Consider the following 19,623-nt stretch of genomic DNA (forward strand, 5'->3'; position numbering starts at 1 on the left):
CCATAGAGGGGAAAAACAAGTTACAGCCTTGTGAAAGTAAGGTGTTTTTAAAAAGCCACATTTCCACAATCACTTCACGCTTCATCATTTTGTCCAAGGCCGAATTATCAAGTTCCATGTTTCGGTACGCAAAAATATTATTTGAAACAACATGTTTAACAATAATTAGTGGTCCAAGGGAATATGAGAACTGTTGCAGCTCTAATACAAAAGCAGGCTAATATTTTGATTTAAGCCAGTACTAAACATACCCAAATACATGGGGAATGTTTCACTCAAATGTTCTCAACCAGTCCAATTAAATGCTATTAAAAACATAACAATTAACATGAATATTAGAGAAAATCTGGAAGGGTAAAGTGATCATTGCTACATAGAATATTTAAAAATGGTTTAAGACTATTTCATTACACTAAATGCAAAAGAACGCACTTGTGATTTTCTCACTTTGTCATTTCAACTATAAATCCTCAGTTTGATAAGCAGCGTTGTTTGTATTAACTCAATTGTAAAAAATACCATCAAGCTTGTGCTCATTAAATATATATGTATATATAAAACATACAAAAAGTACAAGATAGTCACATTAAGAAACTATTACAGTTTTCCTTTTTTTATTCTCTGTCAAGGGTCAAATTTCTGATCACCAAATCTCAATGCGACTTTAGTTCCAGAATTCAGTATAGTGCACAGAATTCAAATACCTGTGCAGTGTTTGTTTGTTTTTTTAAAAAAAAAACCACACACACACACCACAGGACAAAAATGGTCTTCTTAAATCAAATTCTATTTGTGAATTCAGCAAAATAATTTCTATAAAATAAAACAGCAAATATTTAAATAGTATAGGGTGGGCTGTATCTGTTTTGCAGGGGTATTTGGTTTTTCGACAGGCTCCAAAATAATTACACACATTCAAGTTACCAATTTTAATTTAAATACAGTATTTACTGATGCGTTCCTTGAAGTCTTTAAACAAATGTTTACTCTGGAATAGAGATACCTCATATTTGTATTTGACTAACCAGTAGTTGTTTTTCTTTTAATAATCAAACCCTGCTTCTAAGGTTAAGATTTCTCTTATAATGGATAAAGAGCTAAGACAACTCTTGCTTTCAAGTAGAATTGTGAATGAGCAGAAAACCAGCAAGTTAACTTGGTGCAGTGGCACTCACAAGTACTGTGTGATTTTGTTGACTTCCACTTCACTGCAATGCAGTAGAAAGGAAAGTGTTAGAAGTTTATCAAATAAGCTCTACCAAAGAAACAAAACAAGCACACCAAATACAGTCTATTATGCTCCAGGCATCCTGGCATAGCAAAAATTTGCATATTTGTTTTAAATCTTTTAATTTCCTATTACTGAAAACTAAGTGTTCTTTTATCCCACCCAGAGACACAACTGTCAAACATTAGATGTGGGGAACATATGTGCAACTGAAAACCACTTGTTTGTCACATTGCCCAACCCTCCCCTCCGTTTTATAATCTAGATGTCAGAAGAAAAGGCTCTGTCTGAACAACACAGTTGTCACTTTGGGACAACTGTAATTTTTCTTTCCTCACTGGCTACACTAACCTGGTGTGAAGCCATGCTAAATGTTACAGCTTAACTATAGCTTCAAAGTGATTAACCTAATACCAGAATGAAAAAGGCAATGAAAAAAGACCTAGAAACAATGTTACATCACCAATTTTCCACATCAACCAAATAATTAAAAGGTTACCAGTCATTACGTTGCTCATAGTAAAATCGACTCCAGTGGCAAAGAATTACATGAAACTATTTTTCTGGTTGACATGGAGAGGCTTACTTTTTGTGGGGAGGGGAAGGAGTTGATCCAACTGCCATTAGGCAGGCAACACTGGTTGTAGAGCGCAGCAGATATATCAAGAAATTAATTGTTGTAGATCTGTGAGTCTCATCAAGACAAAAAAATGTTTCTTGCTTAAGAATTAACAGTCAAACATTAATATACTATATACACCTTTGCCATTTACACATTAGCATCAGGCCATTTATTACAAAACACTATACACTTTCCACTGCAGGCAGGTTATATATTGACAGCAATTTTCTGCAGATAAGACAGTGAATAGACTCTTCACTCCATGTTGATTAGGAATAGTTTTTTCTAAATATTAGCCAGACACAGAGAAAAGTTGGATTGTAAGGCCTGGGTGCACAGTCTTGATGGAGCAAGTTACTTATGTGCATTTCTACTATTCTTTTGTCTGAGGCGGTGAAACCTCTTCACTGCCTTCATAATTTTCTTGTGCTCGTTGGCCGGTTCGCTGAGGGTTGTTCATATGATGTGCTGCTGGGCCTGTATACGGCTGTCCATGCACATGGTTATTCTGTAAGAGACAAAACATAGTTTATGAATAATGTCTTCTATTTTTCTTTTAAATAGCAGCTTGGCAAACTGGGTAACAATGCTATTTTAAATACCTCTAGAGAGATAGACTTACCTGTAAAATAAAGCTAGAGACCAAATACATTGGCAATGAAACCAAAATGTAAAGTTTCCATTAAGTCCAACTTCATGCAAGAGGCTTAAGCAAGAGGGAACTGAAAAAAAATGCAGTCCAACTTACGTGAAGACCTTGAATTAAAATAAGTCTTCAAAAATGAAAGGGTGGAGAGAATGTAGTTTTAATTAGTACGGAAAAGTAGAAACTGTGAATTCTCTTTCTTCCAAAGGTATAGTAGAGTTCTTGTGTCAAGCTTAATGAAATGACTCATGGTAATCTGCATCAAGTACGTTAAGCATTAACACACCTACTAAGCTGGTCAACGTAAAACATGTATACCTTGGTGTAATGTGGTTCGATTGATTATGAACCTATAACTAGAATAAAAAATATTGTGCATGTTAGGAGGTGAAATAAAGCCAGCTCTTGTGAGACAGTGAAGATACCAAACACTAACAGATAAGGGAGCTGGTGGATAACATGTGGTTTAATTTTGAGGGGATTGGGTTTATATCACTTACCAACTGCTCTGCTACAAACATCGGTAAAGAAAGCAAGATGAAAGCAAATGAGCAAATGAACAGGAAAGGGAATTAACAGATTAAGGATATACAATTAATGATTTAGAAAAGAGAAGGGATAACTGAACAAAAAGTTCAGTTATCTATGACTTACAAACACAGTGAATGCAAGATAAATAAAACGTTAACTTTGCAAAGCTAGCACCACATTTATAAAGGCATTTCACTTTTAAGAGAGGTTTAGGGTGCAATTCAAAGCATGTTTAGACTGGCTGGGGCATGCTGGGATTTGTAGGATTTTTTTCTGTCTGAACGTGCATAGGATTGCACCCTTAATCTTGTGTACACATAGTATGAACCTGGACCTCGGTGTTCATGAATTAGATATTTCATACCTCATTTTTGGTTTGAGAAAGACTGGAAAATACTAAAATCCAAGACCTGATCTTTGAGCTTGATTCTATTCATTAGGATTATGTGGCAACTTGAAGTCAAATAGTATTATACATGAACTAGAGCAAGGCAGAATAAGAATTCAGTGTTGGTTCAGAAACTTCCATTAGAAGGTAGTTTTGTGCAAAATTTATGTAATGTTTTAGGCATTTTGAAATACATGCATTTGCTTTCTAACGTGTTCCCCAAAGCATCAATGGATGAATATGTCATATCTGGAGAAATTAATTTTATTATGGAAGTATATATAAGCACATTCAAGTTCTATTGGTGGCTATTACCATAGCTTACGCTACAGAAAAAAGTTGGATAATCAATGCCCACATTGTGGTTTTGTGTAGGCACTCACTAGAGCCTTTTACAAAACGAACCGGTCTGCACGTAACACTGTGTTGGAAGAGGCCCCCTGTAAGAACCATGTTCTGCTACTGGGGTTGCCAATGCACCGTCCTCAGGTACCACAGTGCCATTGGACACCACTTGGTGCCCACCAAGGCCCCCTGCCCCTCCTGATTACTTCAATGTTTTGAATTTTTAACTTGGGGGGCTGGAAAACAGCAGATGTCTGACTGCCCCGGCCTCCTCTTTTGACTTGCCCAGAATGCCTCTGGACCCCATGTGGACTCAGAGCATTCTTCAAAGGAAAGGAAAAGGGTGGGGCAGCTGGAGGCTGTAGCTCTTTTGCTTTCGAGCCAGACAACCAAAACTGAAATTTAAAAAGTAAAGAAAGCTTCTTGGGGTAAACTGAAGTGATGGGGAAAGGGGGAAGCAGGGACTGATCTGGGGGCAGGGCAGGAAGGGCAGCAGGGGCTTAGAAAGCCAGCAAAGGATGGGGAGACAATGGGAAGAAACTGGGAAGCAATCGGGGGGTGGGGGGGCTGAGACGGACAAGGAAGGAGGGATACGCACGTGTGTGCGCACATGTGCACATATCTGTGTGATGGATGAACGGGATGCGTGGTTGTGTCTCTGGATGGATGGGGTGTGCTTTTGGGCTGGGGGGTGAGCCTGACAGAAACAGCATGGTTTTACGCGTGTACATGTGGCGTTTTGAGCGTACTGGTGGTGTGTGTTGTATGCGTGTTTGGAGCAAGGTGATTCGGGGTTGATCTTTCTATTCTGATAAAATAAATTTGGAGAAATGTTATAAGAATGGGCAGTATCCAACTGGGTGCAGATTGCTAACATAAATTACACTGTGCTAGCATAAAATATTCTAACGCAACACCAATTTCACAACACTGATTTTCCAGTGAGCCAGCTAATCCTACTGGCATTGCGCTAGAGTAGTTTATCCTAGCGCAACATAATTTATATTAGTGGTTGTGCACCGTTGAATGCTGCCCACTATATTTAGAGCTGATCTGGGGAAATTAGTTTGCCTTTCTGTGAAATAGGTGGTTGCTGGAGCAGAAAACTATAGGTTCAAAAGAGTGTATTAGTCTTCTGGCCTCATCAGTTTGCCCTTCTATGAAAGAGGTGTTCCATTGCGGTAGTACATTTTGCGATTGCCCACACCCCATAGCAGCTATTTTGTGACACACACACATACCCCCCCAGTAGCCATGCTGTGACAAGTGTTCAAAACACTTATCAAAGATCCAAATGTGCCCAGAGGCCAAAAAAGATTGGAGACTCCTCTTTTAGTATGTACTTGTGAAACACTTATCCTTGTGTCTAATGGAACAATGTTGGCAATATATGTTTAATCAAGCTGAAGCAAAATTCACATGAATACTAAAATAACTGACAGATTTCCTTTCAAGATAAATTTCTGCTCACCTGCTGATATTGGGAGCCAGGTGAATGGGGATACAATGGAGCATCTTCTGGTGGAGAGGACTCATGCTCATCAGGGGCATCTGGATCATCTGGTTCCTAAAAATGAAAAGCACTCATTAAAACAAGCGTAAAGCTACTTCGCACATTAAATCCTGTCTTGTCATTATTTTCTTCTGGCAATTAACATTCTAAAATTATATAATATAGTATACCACCACTTGTTGTTTATTCGGTCAGTCGCTTCCGACTCTTCTTGACTTCATGGACCAGCCCACGCCAGAGCGTCCTGTCAGCCGTCGCCACCCCCAGCTCCCCCAAGGTCGAGCCCGTCACCTCCAGAATATCATCCATCCACCTTGCCCTTGGTCGGCCCCTCTTCCTTTTGCCTTCCACTTTCCCTAGCATCAGCATCTTCTCCAGGGTATCCTCATGATGTGGCCAAAGTACTTCAGTTTTGCCTTTAATATCCTTCCCTCAAGTGAGCAGTCTGGCTTTATTTCCTGGAGTATGGACTGGTTTGATCTTCTTGCAGTCCAAGGCACTCTCAGAATTTTCCTCCAGCACCACAGTTCAAAAGCATCTATCTTCCTTCGCTCAGCCTTCCTTATGGTCCAGCTCTCGCAGCCATAGGTTACTATGGGGAATACCATTGCTTTAATTATGCGGACCTTTGTTGTCAGTGTGATGTCTCTGCTCTTCACTATTTTATCAAGATTTGTCATTGCTCTCCTCCCAAGAAGTAAATGTCTTCTGATTTCCTGGCTACAGTCAGCGTCTGCAGTAATCTTTGTGCCTAGAAAGACAAAGTCTGTCACTGCCTCCATGTTTTCTCCCTCTATTTGCCAGTTATCAATCAAGCTGGTTGCCATAATCTTGGTTTTTTTGAGGTTTAACTACAACCCAGCTTTTGCACTTTCTTCTTTCACCTTCATCATAAGGTTCTTCAGCTCCTCCTCGCTTTCAGCCATCAAAGTGGTATCATCTGCATATCGGAGATTGTTAATGTTTCTTCCAGCGATTTTAACTCCAGCCTTGGCTTCATCAAGCCCAGCACGTCGCATGCTGTGTTCTGCGTGCGGGTTGAATAGGTAGGGTGAGAGTATACAACCCTGCCGTACTCCATTCCCAATCTTAAACTAGTCTGTTGTTCCATGGTCTGTTCTTACCGTTGCTACTTGGTCGTTATACAGATTCCTCAGGAGGCGGACAAGATGACTTGGTATCCCCATACCACCAAGAACTTGCCACAATTTGTGATGATCCACACAGTCAAAGGCTTTAGAATAGTCAATAAAACAGAAATAGATGTTTTTCTGACACTCCCTGGCTTTCTCCATTATCCAGCGGATATTGGCAATTTGGTCTCTAGTTCCTCTGCCTTTTCGAAACCCAGCTTGTACATCTGGCAATTCTTGTTTCATGAATTGCTGGAGTCTACCTTGCAAGATCTTGAGCATTACCTTACTGGCATGTGAAATAAGTGCCACTATTCAATAGTTTGAACATTATTTGGTGCTTCCCTTTTTTGGTATGGGGATATAGGTTGATTTTTTCCAATGTGTTGGCCATTCTTGTGTTTTCCAAATTTGCGGGCATATGGCATGCATCACCTTGACAGCATCATCTTGCAAGATTTGAAACAGTTCAGCTGGGATACCATCATCTCCTGCTGCCTTGTTATTAGCAATGCTTCTTAAGGCCCATTCAACCTCACTCTTCAGGAGCTCTAGCTCACTGACCACACCACCAAATCTATCCCCGATATTATTATCCTTCCTATACAGATCTTCCGTATATTCTTGCCACCTTTTCTTGATCTCTTCTGCTTCTGTTAGGTCCTTGCCATCTTTGTTTTTGATCATACCCATTTTGGCCTGGAATTTACCTCCGATGTTTCTAATTTTCTGGAAGAGCTCTCTTGTCCTCCCTATTCTATTATCTTCTTCTGCTTCCATGCATTGCTTGTTTAAAAATAATTCCTTATCTCTTCTGGCTAACCTCTGGAATTTGGCATTTAATTGGGCATATCTCCCCCTATCACTGTTGCCTTTTGCTTTCCTTCTTTCTTGGGCTGCTTCCAGTGTCTCAGCAGACAGCCATCTTGCCTTCTTGGTTTGCTTTTTCTTTGGGATGTTTTTTGTTGCCGCCTCCTGAACAATGTTGCGAACTTCTGTCCATGGTTCTTCCGGGATCCTATCTACTAAATCTAGTCCCTTAAATCTAATCTTCACCTCCACTGCATATTCATTAGAAATATTAGTGAGCTCATATCTAACTGATCTGTGGGTCTTCCCTATTCTCTTTAGTCTGATTCTAAATTGTGCAATAAGAAGTTGGTGATCTGAACTACAATCAGCTCCAGGTCTTGTTTTTACCGTCTGCATAGATGTCCACCACTTTTGGCTACAAAGGATGTAGTCAATCTGATTTCGGTGTCGACCGTCTGGTGAAATCCATGTATAAAGTCGTCTCTTAGGTTGTTGGAAGAGAGTGTTTGTTATGCACAGTGAGTTGTCTTGGCAAAATTCTATCAACCTATGTCCTGCTTCATTTTGTTCTCCTAGACCATTTTGTTTCTCTCTTTCCTAACAGTTTACATAACTTGTTCAAAAAGAACAGGAGGAACAGAAAGGGAGGTGGGGTTGCACTGTATGTGAAAAATACATATCTCTACACAGAAATACAGGAGGAGGAGCTTGGTAGCCCCATCGAGAGCATCTGGGTTGAAATAAATGGAGCAAAGAATAAAAGGAACCTTTTCAATAATGGTCGGAGTCTACTACCAGCCACCCAATCAAGGAGAAGACAAGGATGAAACTTTTGAAAAGCAAATAGCCAATGTTTTAAGGAAGCATGATGTAGTAGTCATGGGGGACTTCAATTTCCCCGATATTTGTTGGGACACAAATTCTGCAAAACATGACCCCTCCAGGAAATTCCTGACTTGTGTGGCAGATAACTTCCTCCTACACAAAGTAGAAGAAGGAACTAGAGGATCGGCTATCCTTGACTTGATCCTAACCAACAGAGATGACTTAGTGGATAAAGTAGCAGTTACAGGAACTCTGGGGGAAAGCGACCATGTTGTACTTCAGTTCTTGGTTCTAAGGGAAGCAAAAGCTGAGTGTAGTCAAACGCGTACTCTGGATTTTAGGAAAGCTGATTTTAATAAACTCAGAACAATGATCAGTAAGGTCCCATGGCAAGCGACGCTAAAGAGAAAAGGAGTCCAAGGTGGGTGGGAGCTTTTAAAAAAGGAAATTCTCAAGGCACAATCACAAACAATTCCAACAAGAAGGTGGAAGACAACAGAAGAAGCCAATGTGGCTTCACAAAAAGCTTAGGGATGACCTGAAAACAAAAAAGGACACATATAGGAAGTGGAAAGAAGGCCAAGTAACAAAGGAAGAGTACAGGCAGGTGGCACAGAATTGCAGGGATGGCGTCAGGAAGGCTAAAGCTGAGAATGAGCTGAGGTTAGTAAGGGATGCTAAAAACAACAAAAAGGCTTTCTTCAGCTACGTGCATGGTAAAAGGCAGAGGAAAGAAATGGTGGTTCAGCTATTAAATACGGATGGCAAAACGATAACAGATGACAAAGAAAAAGCAGAGGTGCTCAATTCCTACTTTGGCTCAGTCTTCTCCCAAAAGAGGGTCTACGACCCCCCTGGCAAAGGCAAAGTACAGGCTGAAGGGGCAGGATTGCAGCTTGAGATCGATAGGCATATGGTCAAGGAACACTAATTACTTTGAATGAGTTCAAATCTCCAGGGCCAGATGAACTGCATCCTAGAGTAATAAAAGAACTGGCAGAACAACTCTCGGAACTGCTGTCTATTCTCTTTGAGAAATCATGGAGGACGGGGGAAGTGCCAGATGACTGGAGGAGGGCTAACATTGCCCCTATCTTCAAAAAGGGTAAAAAGGAGGAACCTGGGAACTACAGACCAGTCAGTCTGACATCAATCCCTGGGAAAATTCTGGAGCAGATGATAAAGCAATCCATCTGGAAGCACCTTGACAACAATGTCGTGATTACTGGAAGCCAACATGGATTTGTCAAAAACAAGTCCTGCCAGACAAATCTGATCTCATTTTTTGATCAAGTAACCTCCCTTGTAGACTGTGGGAATGCTGTAGACATCATATACCTCGACTTCAGCAAAGCTTTCAACAAAGTGCCCCATGATATCCTGATGAGCAAACTAGCTCAAAGTGGGCTAGCTAAAACAACGATCCGGTGGATCCACAGTTGGCTACAGAATCGGACTCAAAGAGTGCTTATCAGTGGGATCTTCTCAAACTGGGGAGAGGTAACGAGTGGGGTACTGCAGGGCTCAGTCCTGGGCCCAGTGCTCTTCAACGTTTTTATTAATGTCTTGGAGGAGGAGGTGCAGGGAATCCTGATCAAATTTTCAGATGACACAAAATTGGGAGGGATAGCCAATACTTTGGAAGACAGAAACAAAATTCAAAGTGATCTGGGTAGACTGGAGCGCTGGGCAGAAAACAACAGAATGACATTTAACAGGGATAAATGCCAAGTTCTGCACCTAGGAAAAAGAAACCAAATGCACAGTTACAAGATGGGGGATATGTGGCTCAACCACACTACAAGCGGGAAGGATCTTGGAATTGTTGTTGATCACAAGCTGAATATGAGGCAACAATGTGATGTGGCTGCAAAAAAGGCAAATGCTATTTTGGGCTGCATTCATAGAAGCATCGCTTCCAAATCCCGGGAAGTACTAGTTCCCCTCTACTCAGCACTGGTTAGGCCTCATCTGGAGTACTGTCTCCAGTTCTGGGCACCACACTTTTAAGAAGGATGCAGACAAACTGGAGAGGGTTCAGAGGAGGGCAACAAAGATGATCAGGGGACTGGAAGCAAAGCCCCATGAAGAGAGACTGAAAGAACTGGGCATGTTTAGCCTTGAGAAGAGAAGACTGAGGGGAGATATGATAGCACTCTTCAAGTACTTGAAAGGTTGTCACAGAGAAGAAGGCCAGGATCTCTTCTTGATCATCCCAGAGTGCAGGACACGGAATAATGGGCTCAAGTTACAGGAAGCCAGATTCCGGCTGAACATCAGGAAAAACTTCCTGACTGTAAGAGCAATACGACAATGGAACCAATTACCTGGGGAGGTGGTGGGCTCTCCCACACTGGAGGCCTTCAAGACGAGGCTGGACAACCATTTGTCAGGGATGCTCTGACTTGGATTCCTGCATTGAGCAGGGGGTTGGACTCGATGGGCTTGTAGGCCCCTTCCAATTCTACTATTCTATGATTCTATATAGCAACCCAAGTCTGATATTTTCAACAGAAGATAGTGATAAGAAGGGCAACCAAAACCAATCTAGACTTTCTTGGAAAAATGTTTAAGCATCTTGGTCATGAACTGCAAGTCTTAAGAGGTATCTAACAACTAGTGAAAAGCTCTTTATACCCACAATGGAAAGAAAGGGCCACGTGAAATCTCTGATCTGCAACAATCACAGTGATGAACCACAAAAAAATAAGTATCCTCAAATACTGAGGGATTTAGCTAGTTTACAACCCAACACAGGACTAATATCTATCTACCGATCTACCTACCTACCTGTATATATGTCAGCTGTAAAAGGGGACTTCCAAATGTATGCACCTATGTCATACTATGGGCAACCTGTTCACCAAAACGTAACAGACTATGGGATGTATCCAAGCAATGCCTACCAGCTAAGAAGTGTTACAATGGAGACATTGGAAAAATAGAATTCATAAAACAAGAATAAATTTTCCTTTTTAAAGTTCATTTACAGTGGAGAGAAAAAGTTTGTGAAACGCTTAGGATTGTCAGATATTTCCAACCTAAAATGTTATTAGATCTTAATCTAACCCCATAATCCTATATAAAGAACAGATAACCTGAGTAAACAAATGACACACAAACGATGCTTTTTCAACATTTATTTATCCACAGCTGATTCAACATTCAATATCCATGTGTGAAAATGTATGTGAACCTTTAGATTCAGTACCTGGTGCCACTCCCTTGAGCAGCAATGACTTCAAGTAAGAGTCTCCCGTAACTGTTGGTTAGTCTCCCATTTAGGTTTTGAGGAATTTTGGCCCATTCCTCCTTACAGAACTGCTTCAGCTCAGTGAGATGAGGGCTTCCTTGCATGAACAGCTCATTTCAGGGCCTGCCACAACATTTTGAAGGGGTTTAGGTCCAGACTTTGACTAGGCCATTCTAAAACACGGAATTTCTTCTTCCGCAGCCATTGTAAATCTGCTTGTATGCTTAGGATTAATGTCATACTGCATGACCCACTTTCAGTTCAGCTTCTGCTCATGGATGGATGGCCTGACATTCTCCTCTAGAATCTTCTGATATACTGCAGAACTCATGGTTGTGTCAATGATGGCAAGCCATTCGGGTCCTGAGGCCCAAACCACACATTCCTACCACCATGCTTGACAGTTGGGATGAGGTTCTTGTTTGAACTCAGTGTTTTTCGCCAAACATAACGTTTGTCATTGAGGTAAAGGGTTCTACCTTTGACTCGTTTGTTCAGAGAACACTGTTCCAGAAGTCTTCGGGATCATCTATGTGATCTTTAGCAAACATCAGACGGGCAGCAATGTACTTTTTAGAGAGCAGCGATTTCCTCCCGGTTATCCTCCCATGAACACCATTCTTGTTCAGTCTTTTGCTGATCACTGTCAGCAACACTCACGTTAGTGAAGGCGAGAGTGGCTTGGAGATCCTTGGATATTACTCTGGGATCCTTTTTGACTTCCTAGATGATGTGCCAGTTTGTTCTTGGAGAGATTTTGGCGTGACGACCACTCATGGGTGGAGTGACTCTGGTCTTGAACCTTTGTAGACTGTCTGACAGTGGATTGGTGGAGCCCCAAATCCTTAGAAATGATTTTGTAACCCTTTCTAGACTGATGAGCAGCAACAACTACATTTCTGAGGTCCACGGAGATGTCTTTTGATTGTAGCATGACGTGTTTCCACACAACCGTATGGTGAAAACCAAACTCACAAAGTTTCTGTTTCTGATCCTTTTATAGGGTGGGGCCTCCCAAACTCACCCTTGAAGATCTACCTAATTACTTAAACATCTGATTCTAATTATTCCCTTTAACTGAGCTTATGCAACCATGGGTTCACTTACTTTTGCACATACCTTTCTCTTAAGTATTCATTGTTTGCCTAATTTATACATCATTTTATTTCACAAGACACGGAATTGGTTAATATAAACCCTACTGATATTTAGAAAAGGATTTTGATTCACAAAGGCTATGATGGTAAAACTATGGAGTTTCTGTAATTATCATTAGGGTTCACAAACTTTTTCTCACCACTGTAGGATAATCTTTTTCATCTTGGTTATAGCCAGTGCAAATAGTAATTTGAGATAATATTCCCTCTAACTCTTATAAATGTTAGCATCCCATGAGGGAATCAGGCTTCCGGCACTGAGCAGGGGGTAGGACTTGATGCTCTTGTAGGCCCCTTCCAACCCTATGATTCTATGTATGTATGTATGTATGTATAACTATAAAGGCAGTCATGGGTTGGGTTAAATTTTGAACAATGTTTTTTATGAACATTAGAACTGCACCACTAAGTGCATATGAAGAAAAAATGTAAAAACTTGCAATGTTAACAACTCCATATTAAACTGTAGTGCCAGCTGGCATTTCTACTATGAAACCAATATATAATTCTATAAGGAATTTAATAATGTAAGTTGTCTGTCCTCCGGTGAATGTTAAAGTAACCTTGGGTACAAACGAATTCCTTACCTCCTCTGGGCACAGCTCACAAGCCTTTGCCAGGGTCATTCTTGCACTGTGAGATCTCTCCAGAAAGTAACCATTTGATGTTTCATTACTCTGGACTGGTGGGGACCAGTTGTTATATGTATACTGTGGGTTGCCAGTATATGGTCTACGTTCAAGCTCATCTCCAAGCCACTCTACTGCCCAGGTCCATTTTCTCTTCAAATCTCCATTGCTCTGAATAGATAAAAAGTAAACTATTAATATTTGTAAATCAGTTCTTCATACACCGCAGACCAACACAGCTTTTTAATAGGGTGTATTGTTTTCCATTCATTACTCTGGTGGTTAAAGAGATAACTTAACTAAGAGCATTTCTCTCTATTTGAGGATAGGATTTGACATTGTATTGGGTAAAGTATGCAAGCTAGTTGATTAAGTTCAGCAATTATGCAGGGAGTTCTGTTATATGATTATCAACCATGCCCTCACTCTTCATAGCAGGGCTTAAATAAAATAGTTTCCGGAAAATAAAATGTTAATCGACTTAAAGCAGAACACAATTGCTAATATCACAGAAATACTGAGATCAAAGGAATTACCTGTAAGATTTGGTAGGCTACCGGACAGTTGCTGAAGAGAGCCACCATACACTTTATGCACTGGTAAGCCCTTTTTTGATAATGGTTCTTAGAGCGTTGAATGGTATCAAATAGCCCATCCCGATCATCTGGAATTCCTTTAAGTGCATTGTGAATCCTAAGAGGAATCCAAACACACCAAAAGGTCAGAATTAACACTTCTCTCATCCATCTCCTAGACCCAAAAGATAAGAACAGGATCTTCCTGTTTACCTGCCATTTCTCTGATCAGTGAAACTTGTTGGACAGTCAACCCACCCCCTCCCCTGGCCAAACATAATGCATGGCTCTTTGTTCCTTTGTCACTTGGGCACTGTGTCCCCCTGGTCATCAGATGTAGAAGAAAAAGGGGTGTGTGTGTCAGCATTGTACCAATCAGACACGTGCACAAACGGCCTGCCTCACAATGCAGTTGTGGCATGGCAGAAGTGTTACAAATGTCATTGTCATAAAGGTTCTAATAAATACTTCCAATTACACTTTAAGGTGGAGCCAAAGTTCACAGATCCTTCTGTCCATGGAAGGGACTGATATAGAATGGAGGCAATTTTTGCCCATTTCCCCTTACCCCTGCAACTCCCTGTACCATCTCTCATGCTCTTCCAGAGGGTCCCCCAACCCTCCAGAGCAGATTTTTAGGAGGTGCAGGGAGGAGGACAAATTGGAAGTTTCTTGTGAGTAGAGTTCTGGGCCTAACCCATTAAAACAGGGGTGGAGAACCAGTTTTCGGGGGGGGGGAGGGGAGGAAGAGAGGAAACACACCAATTGACATCATCACTTCTCCTCTCCCATTTTGCCTTTCTTTGTGCTGAGAGAGGCACCACAATCTAAATGAAATGGGGTCAGAGCATGGATAACTGTGGCAGGCTTGCTCTGTCTATGAGGAGTCAGTTAGTGCACCAGCTGTAACTAGTGACCAGCTATGTGCCACAGAAGTCACCTGGGCTATTAATGAACAAGGTGTAAGAGCACCCCCAAGCTGGAAACCTGATTCTTTGGGTGAGGGGGATGCAATCTCACCCAAAAAAGAACTCCTCCCAAGCCAGAAGAACCACCAACAGAAATTCCATTTTGTCTGTACTGAGACGCAGATTAATGGCCCCATACCATCCATTACCAAATCCAGAAAGTGCTTCAGCACCCTCACAACCTTATTTGAACTTGGTGAAAAGGAGAAATAGAGGTGGCTATCATCTGCATATTCATGACACTTTTGTCTAAATCCCAGGATGACCTCAGAGACCTCATAAAGATTTTAAACGGCTGGGGAGTGGAGGGAGGAATGTATACAGTGACACATCACAGTATAACAACTGCAATGGGGCAGACTAATAGTACCCCACTACTACCTTCTGGAAATGGCCACTGACTGGTGGTACTGAAAGCTGCTGAGAAATCCAGAAGAATTAGCAGTGTCACACTTCCCCATCTTTCTGCTTCCAATAAGCCACTGAAGCCTGGTATTTCTCCATACATACATAAGGGCTTTCCCACAGAAGTCCCACTTTATGAAAGCAAAAAACTGTATTGAGCACAAGAATTCCAAATGCTAACCTGTGAGTTTGCCAAGAGTCCTCAATTAACAAGATTTGTAGAAGCAGATCCAAGTAAGGTCGAAGTTCATATGTGTATGAATATGCAACCTTAAAAAGGTGGAATTTTAGGAAACTATTAATATACAACTTCAGGTAATTTAAATGTGTATTACAGACAGGTTTTGTCCCTGAATATCTGGATGGAACAATACTATGACCTGGTTTGCACATAATGCTAACCCATGGTTTATTTAACCCTGGGTTGTCATTATGTGTGAACCATGGTTTGTTAACCAAGAACAACCCAGAAAGAGAACTCATGGTTTGTTATTGGGTTGTTTAAACCATGGGTGGTTGTTATATGTGAGCCCAGAATTGTGGGTTGTTCATGGGTTGCTTCGCCAGGCTACAGAAGTGGCAGGCAAGAGTGTTTATTAAAAATAAACAGCCACTCTACATGCCAATACTACAGCACCATAAAGGCATTGGGGATATTGGGAGGGAGGGAGGGAAACAAACCCAAGAATTGAGAGAACAAACCATGGTTTGTTCAATCACCTGCCAGAAAAATCCTGGGTAGGGCAACAAACCATGGGTTAAATAAACCATGGGTTAGTGTTATGTGCAACCAGGTCTAGGAAGGAATTTCTTTTACTAAACCATGGGTTAGTGTTATGTGCAACCAGATCTAGGAAGGAGATTTCTTTTACATGTCACAAGCCACAGAGAACATCTTGGTGATTGTTAAATAAGGTTTTATTAGTGGATGAGCACTTATTTTCTTCGGTGGTAGAGGTTTTTACATTAACTATTCAGTACATTCAAGGGATGTTCCTCATTAGAACACTAATAAGTTCAGAGAATGGAATACAAGTGTGAAAATCACAAGGTTTTAAAAAAAATCACATCAGACTATGTTTCCAAAACTGCAAGTTTAGGCCTTGGGTCAGTTCAGTGGTAACACCAAATCATGACTTAAAGCTTCGGGCTCACATGCTCCTTTCTTCCACTTTCACCTACACTCTGCTTAGTTACTTCCTGATTTCCCATGACCCAGGAAGTAGTTAAGCAAAAACGCATAAGGGGGAAGAGTCAGCATGCGAGGCTGAAACTTTTGGACATGTGTTGCCAAACCAAGAATTGGGGTTACTTCTGAACCAGCCACTGTTTACTTCATTAATATAATATACTTAACAAATAGCTATGAAGTAGCTTCCCATCAAAATTTACCTATGTAATGTCTGACAGCTCAAATAGTAATTTTAAAACTACGTGCTGCAGCTGCTTTAATTGTCAGGATGGATCACGCAAGGGCAGCTGCTCCTCTTCCACAGCTGAGGGCAAGGAAACTGGTACATAAAGCCATCAATTCTATCAAATACTGGTGGACGAAACAGGGCTTCTTCCACATGATTCCAAGCTCAAATTAATCTTGCTGCTGTTTTAATGTTCTGAATAAAGGCAACTGACTTGATATATTTTATTACTGATTGCTTGTTTTAGATTACATTTTAATTATGTTGTAAACCACCACCTTGAGCATTATGGCTAGAAGATGGAGCATTAATACTTTCAATAAATTAAATGAAGCCTTCAGCTGACTTGTGACAATATAGATCACTCTACATACAAGCTGCTTCAATAACATGCACCTTTTCCTCCAAGTTTATCTTGTTTTACCTGCCAAAGTAGTTCACTGAGGACTGTAGATGAAAACTGAGGATTCTCCCAACAGCAGAAGCGAAGGAGTTTGATGGTCTCTTCTGAGTTACTGCAATCTTCAATTATTTTTTTCACGTAACTAGTTCGCACGAACAAGATGTCTGCCACATTCTGCTGAAGTGCCATTATTGGCTGTGATAAATTAGGATCACCATAGGGGTTGCTAAGTGGAGGATTACCTAAAAAGAAACATTTACTGTTTTATTTTTGCTCTGAACTATAGATATCTATAGGGTATTATATAGCTATTAATGTCATCTTCTAGAATTACAGTATGGATCATTAGTATGGTACATTAAATATTTGAGTTAATTAAGATTTCTCCCTAGTTGGTATGAATAGGTGCTCACCTATGTGTTCCCTGTTGGATATGCATAGGTGCTCACCTAGAATTTAGACTGTGTCTGACAGAAACATATTAATCTCATACTGTCACAACTGCAAACACAGAAAGCATTACAGCTGGTTATGTAAAACATGGATGTGGAGAAAAGGGGAGACCAACATCCCAGCACTGACCCAGTGGACAGACTACCAGTAAGCTGTCCTCCATGCTTAATAAACCTAAATTGGGCTGAGTGAGGTTCCTCATGACTTCATGGAGTATTATTCAGAAATAGGAGTGCCAGATATGCTTCCAGTCTCCACCTGTCAAGCAATTAGTCCATCTTCCCTTCCTTGCCTGTCAAGCTATTAGTTCATCTTCTCCTCCTTACTTCCCATTAATTAACACCTTATAGCCCAAGCATGGAGGGAATTCTATCCCTTGAGTGATACAGAAATCCAGGTTTCTGTACCACTCAAGCCCAGGTTTCTGAATGAATCAAGTTTATTAAAGAAGAAAATAAAGGGGAAATAAGAGAAAAGCAGTGAATATGCACAGAAAAATAAACTAAAATAGCTTACTGGTCTAGCTAAATCTATACTAAACATTCTAACATAGTAAGTACATTTCTATAGACTGCTAGGATCACTCTGGTGATCCTTGGAGCCTCTCAAGATGGTTGGGAAGTGACAAAAGCATAGGATAAAAGATGGAAAGGATATGAGAGGAAAAATAGAAGGAATACATTAGAAAATAAGACTAGAACTCCGTTTGCCTGATGAAAAATGGTGAGAGACAAATAATGTTCTTCACAATGATGCTGTGGTGGCTGAAAAGAAACTGAGCAGGAGCCATGCCCTTTCAAGCATGTGCACTGAGGAGCGGCACAGGCCTTGCACCACAACTTCTCTCAACTCTTGAACATTCTGACTGAAGCTCTGCACAGGTACAGAATCCATGTGTGCAATGCACAGAGAACATGAATAATAAGTTTTCATTTTTTTGTCATGCTGTGGCTTCTCTTCCAAGCCAGGTAGGAGAGAGATGTCCACTGGGCACTTTGTTGGAGTACTGAAGAAAGTTCCCTTCCTCTCTTTTTGAGGTGGCACTGGTCTCTGTCCTCTTTCTGCAAGAGTGATAAAGGATCTCCCCGAAGAACAGCATTCAAGCTTTTAGGGTACCTCAGATAAAACAGGGACAGCTATGTGAAGGAAACAATTGCTGTTACTAAGGAAGGATAGGGCTACAGACTTTAAGTAGGAGCTCAAACAAATCCTATTACTCCTCTGAATGCTACTTCGGATTGACTTGTGACAACTCTGAGGGAAGAGCATCCCAGAGTCTGACCTCTGTTGTCTCCAAGGAATTGGCTTTTATACTTAACAAGACAATACAAATTGGAAAGTCGGGTACTGACTGTGAAGGTCCATTCAGTGTACAGATGACATCCATCATAGGTTAACTCCTCCTACCACTCAGGACAGACAAGGAACATGTGACCAGGCCTTTTGTCTTGGTCCTGGCCTTCATGGCCCCTCCCAGCTAGTTCTTCACTAGCTGAGCATTTAGACAGAGTAGTTATTAAAGAGCCTTTAATGTAATAAGGAAAAAAGAACAGAGAAAAACTGAAGGCACAGAAGGAAAAAGGGGAGAACCTCTCTATGGGGATTGGCACACTCTGAGGAAATTATGATAAATATCAAAAGAGATGGTCAGCCTGCCAGAGGATTCAGTATGGATGTCTGCTGCACACCGGATTAGAATGGAACATCATGGTAAGTACCCAACTTTCCATTCCCATCCAGTGCGAGGAGGCATCCATCATGGTATGTACAAAAGCTACTATTCTCATGGGTGGCCCCAAAGCAAACAGACTCTACGTTGATGTAGTAGCTGCTGCAACACTCTACATCTGAAGACTGCATTGGCAGAAGCATATTTGTCCTTCTCATAATACCTTATGAATGTGTGGTATGAGGACCACTTGGCAGCCCTACAGATCTCCTGCTAAGGGGGCATTAGTAGAAAAAGCCGCTGAGGCAGCCGCATCCCTGATGGAGCGTGCTGTAACACATGCAGGTACAGGGAGTTTTTATGACCGTTTAGAGAGCCTCTCATAGGCCGCAAAAATACATGTCTTGAGCCTAGGAAAGTTTTCTGCGCTAAGGCCGTTGGTTGAAAGGAAACAAGGAATTGGAACATCTGAGTTCCTCAGTCATCTTAAGCTAGATTCTGATGGGCCTTCTACCATCCAATGTGTGCCAGATCCATACAGAGGGGTGAGAAGGATTAGGGCAGATGGAGGGAAGAACCATTTCTTGTGCTCTGTGAAAAAGAATGTTAATTTGGGGAATGAAGGAGTGATCCAAACCAAGCATGATAG

The 19,623-nt window shown here is 41.1% G+C and overlaps 1 protein-coding gene across 5 annotated transcripts in view; it reads right to left on the bottom strand.

Moving 5' to 3' along the window:
* Positions 1-1,333: 1,333 nt before the first annotated feature.
* The window catches only part of USP9X (ubiquitin specific peptidase 9 X-linked), a 117,227-nt gene continuing 98,937 nt past the window's right edge, over positions 1,334-19,623 (bottom strand). For all 5 annotated transcript variants that reach the window (XR_014789131.1, XM_084843912.1, XM_084843909.1 and 2 more), the window contains 6 exons: positions 16,874-17,094; positions 15,213-15,301; positions 13,620-13,776; positions 13,042-13,254; positions 5,232-5,327; positions 1,334-2,358 (listed from right to left, as the gene is read on the bottom strand). Coding sequence is in view for 4 of the 5 variants with exons in the window: in XM_084843912.1 (XP_084700038.1) it covers positions 2,224-2,358; positions 5,232-5,327; positions 13,042-13,254; positions 13,620-13,776; positions 15,213-15,301; positions 16,874-17,094 (911 nt within the window). In the remaining variant the exon portion in view is untranslated. The remainder of the gene's footprint in view (positions 2,359-5,231; positions 5,328-13,041; positions 13,255-13,619; positions 13,777-15,212; positions 15,302-16,873; positions 17,095-19,623) is intronic.

This window comes from Heloderma suspectum, chromosome 3 (genome assembly GCF_057233095.1).
Source record: "Heloderma suspectum isolate Gila_16-S chromosome 3, 16-S_ref, whole genome shotgun sequence".
NCBI lineage: Eukaryota > Metazoa > Chordata > Lepidosauria > Squamata > Helodermatidae > Heloderma > Heloderma suspectum.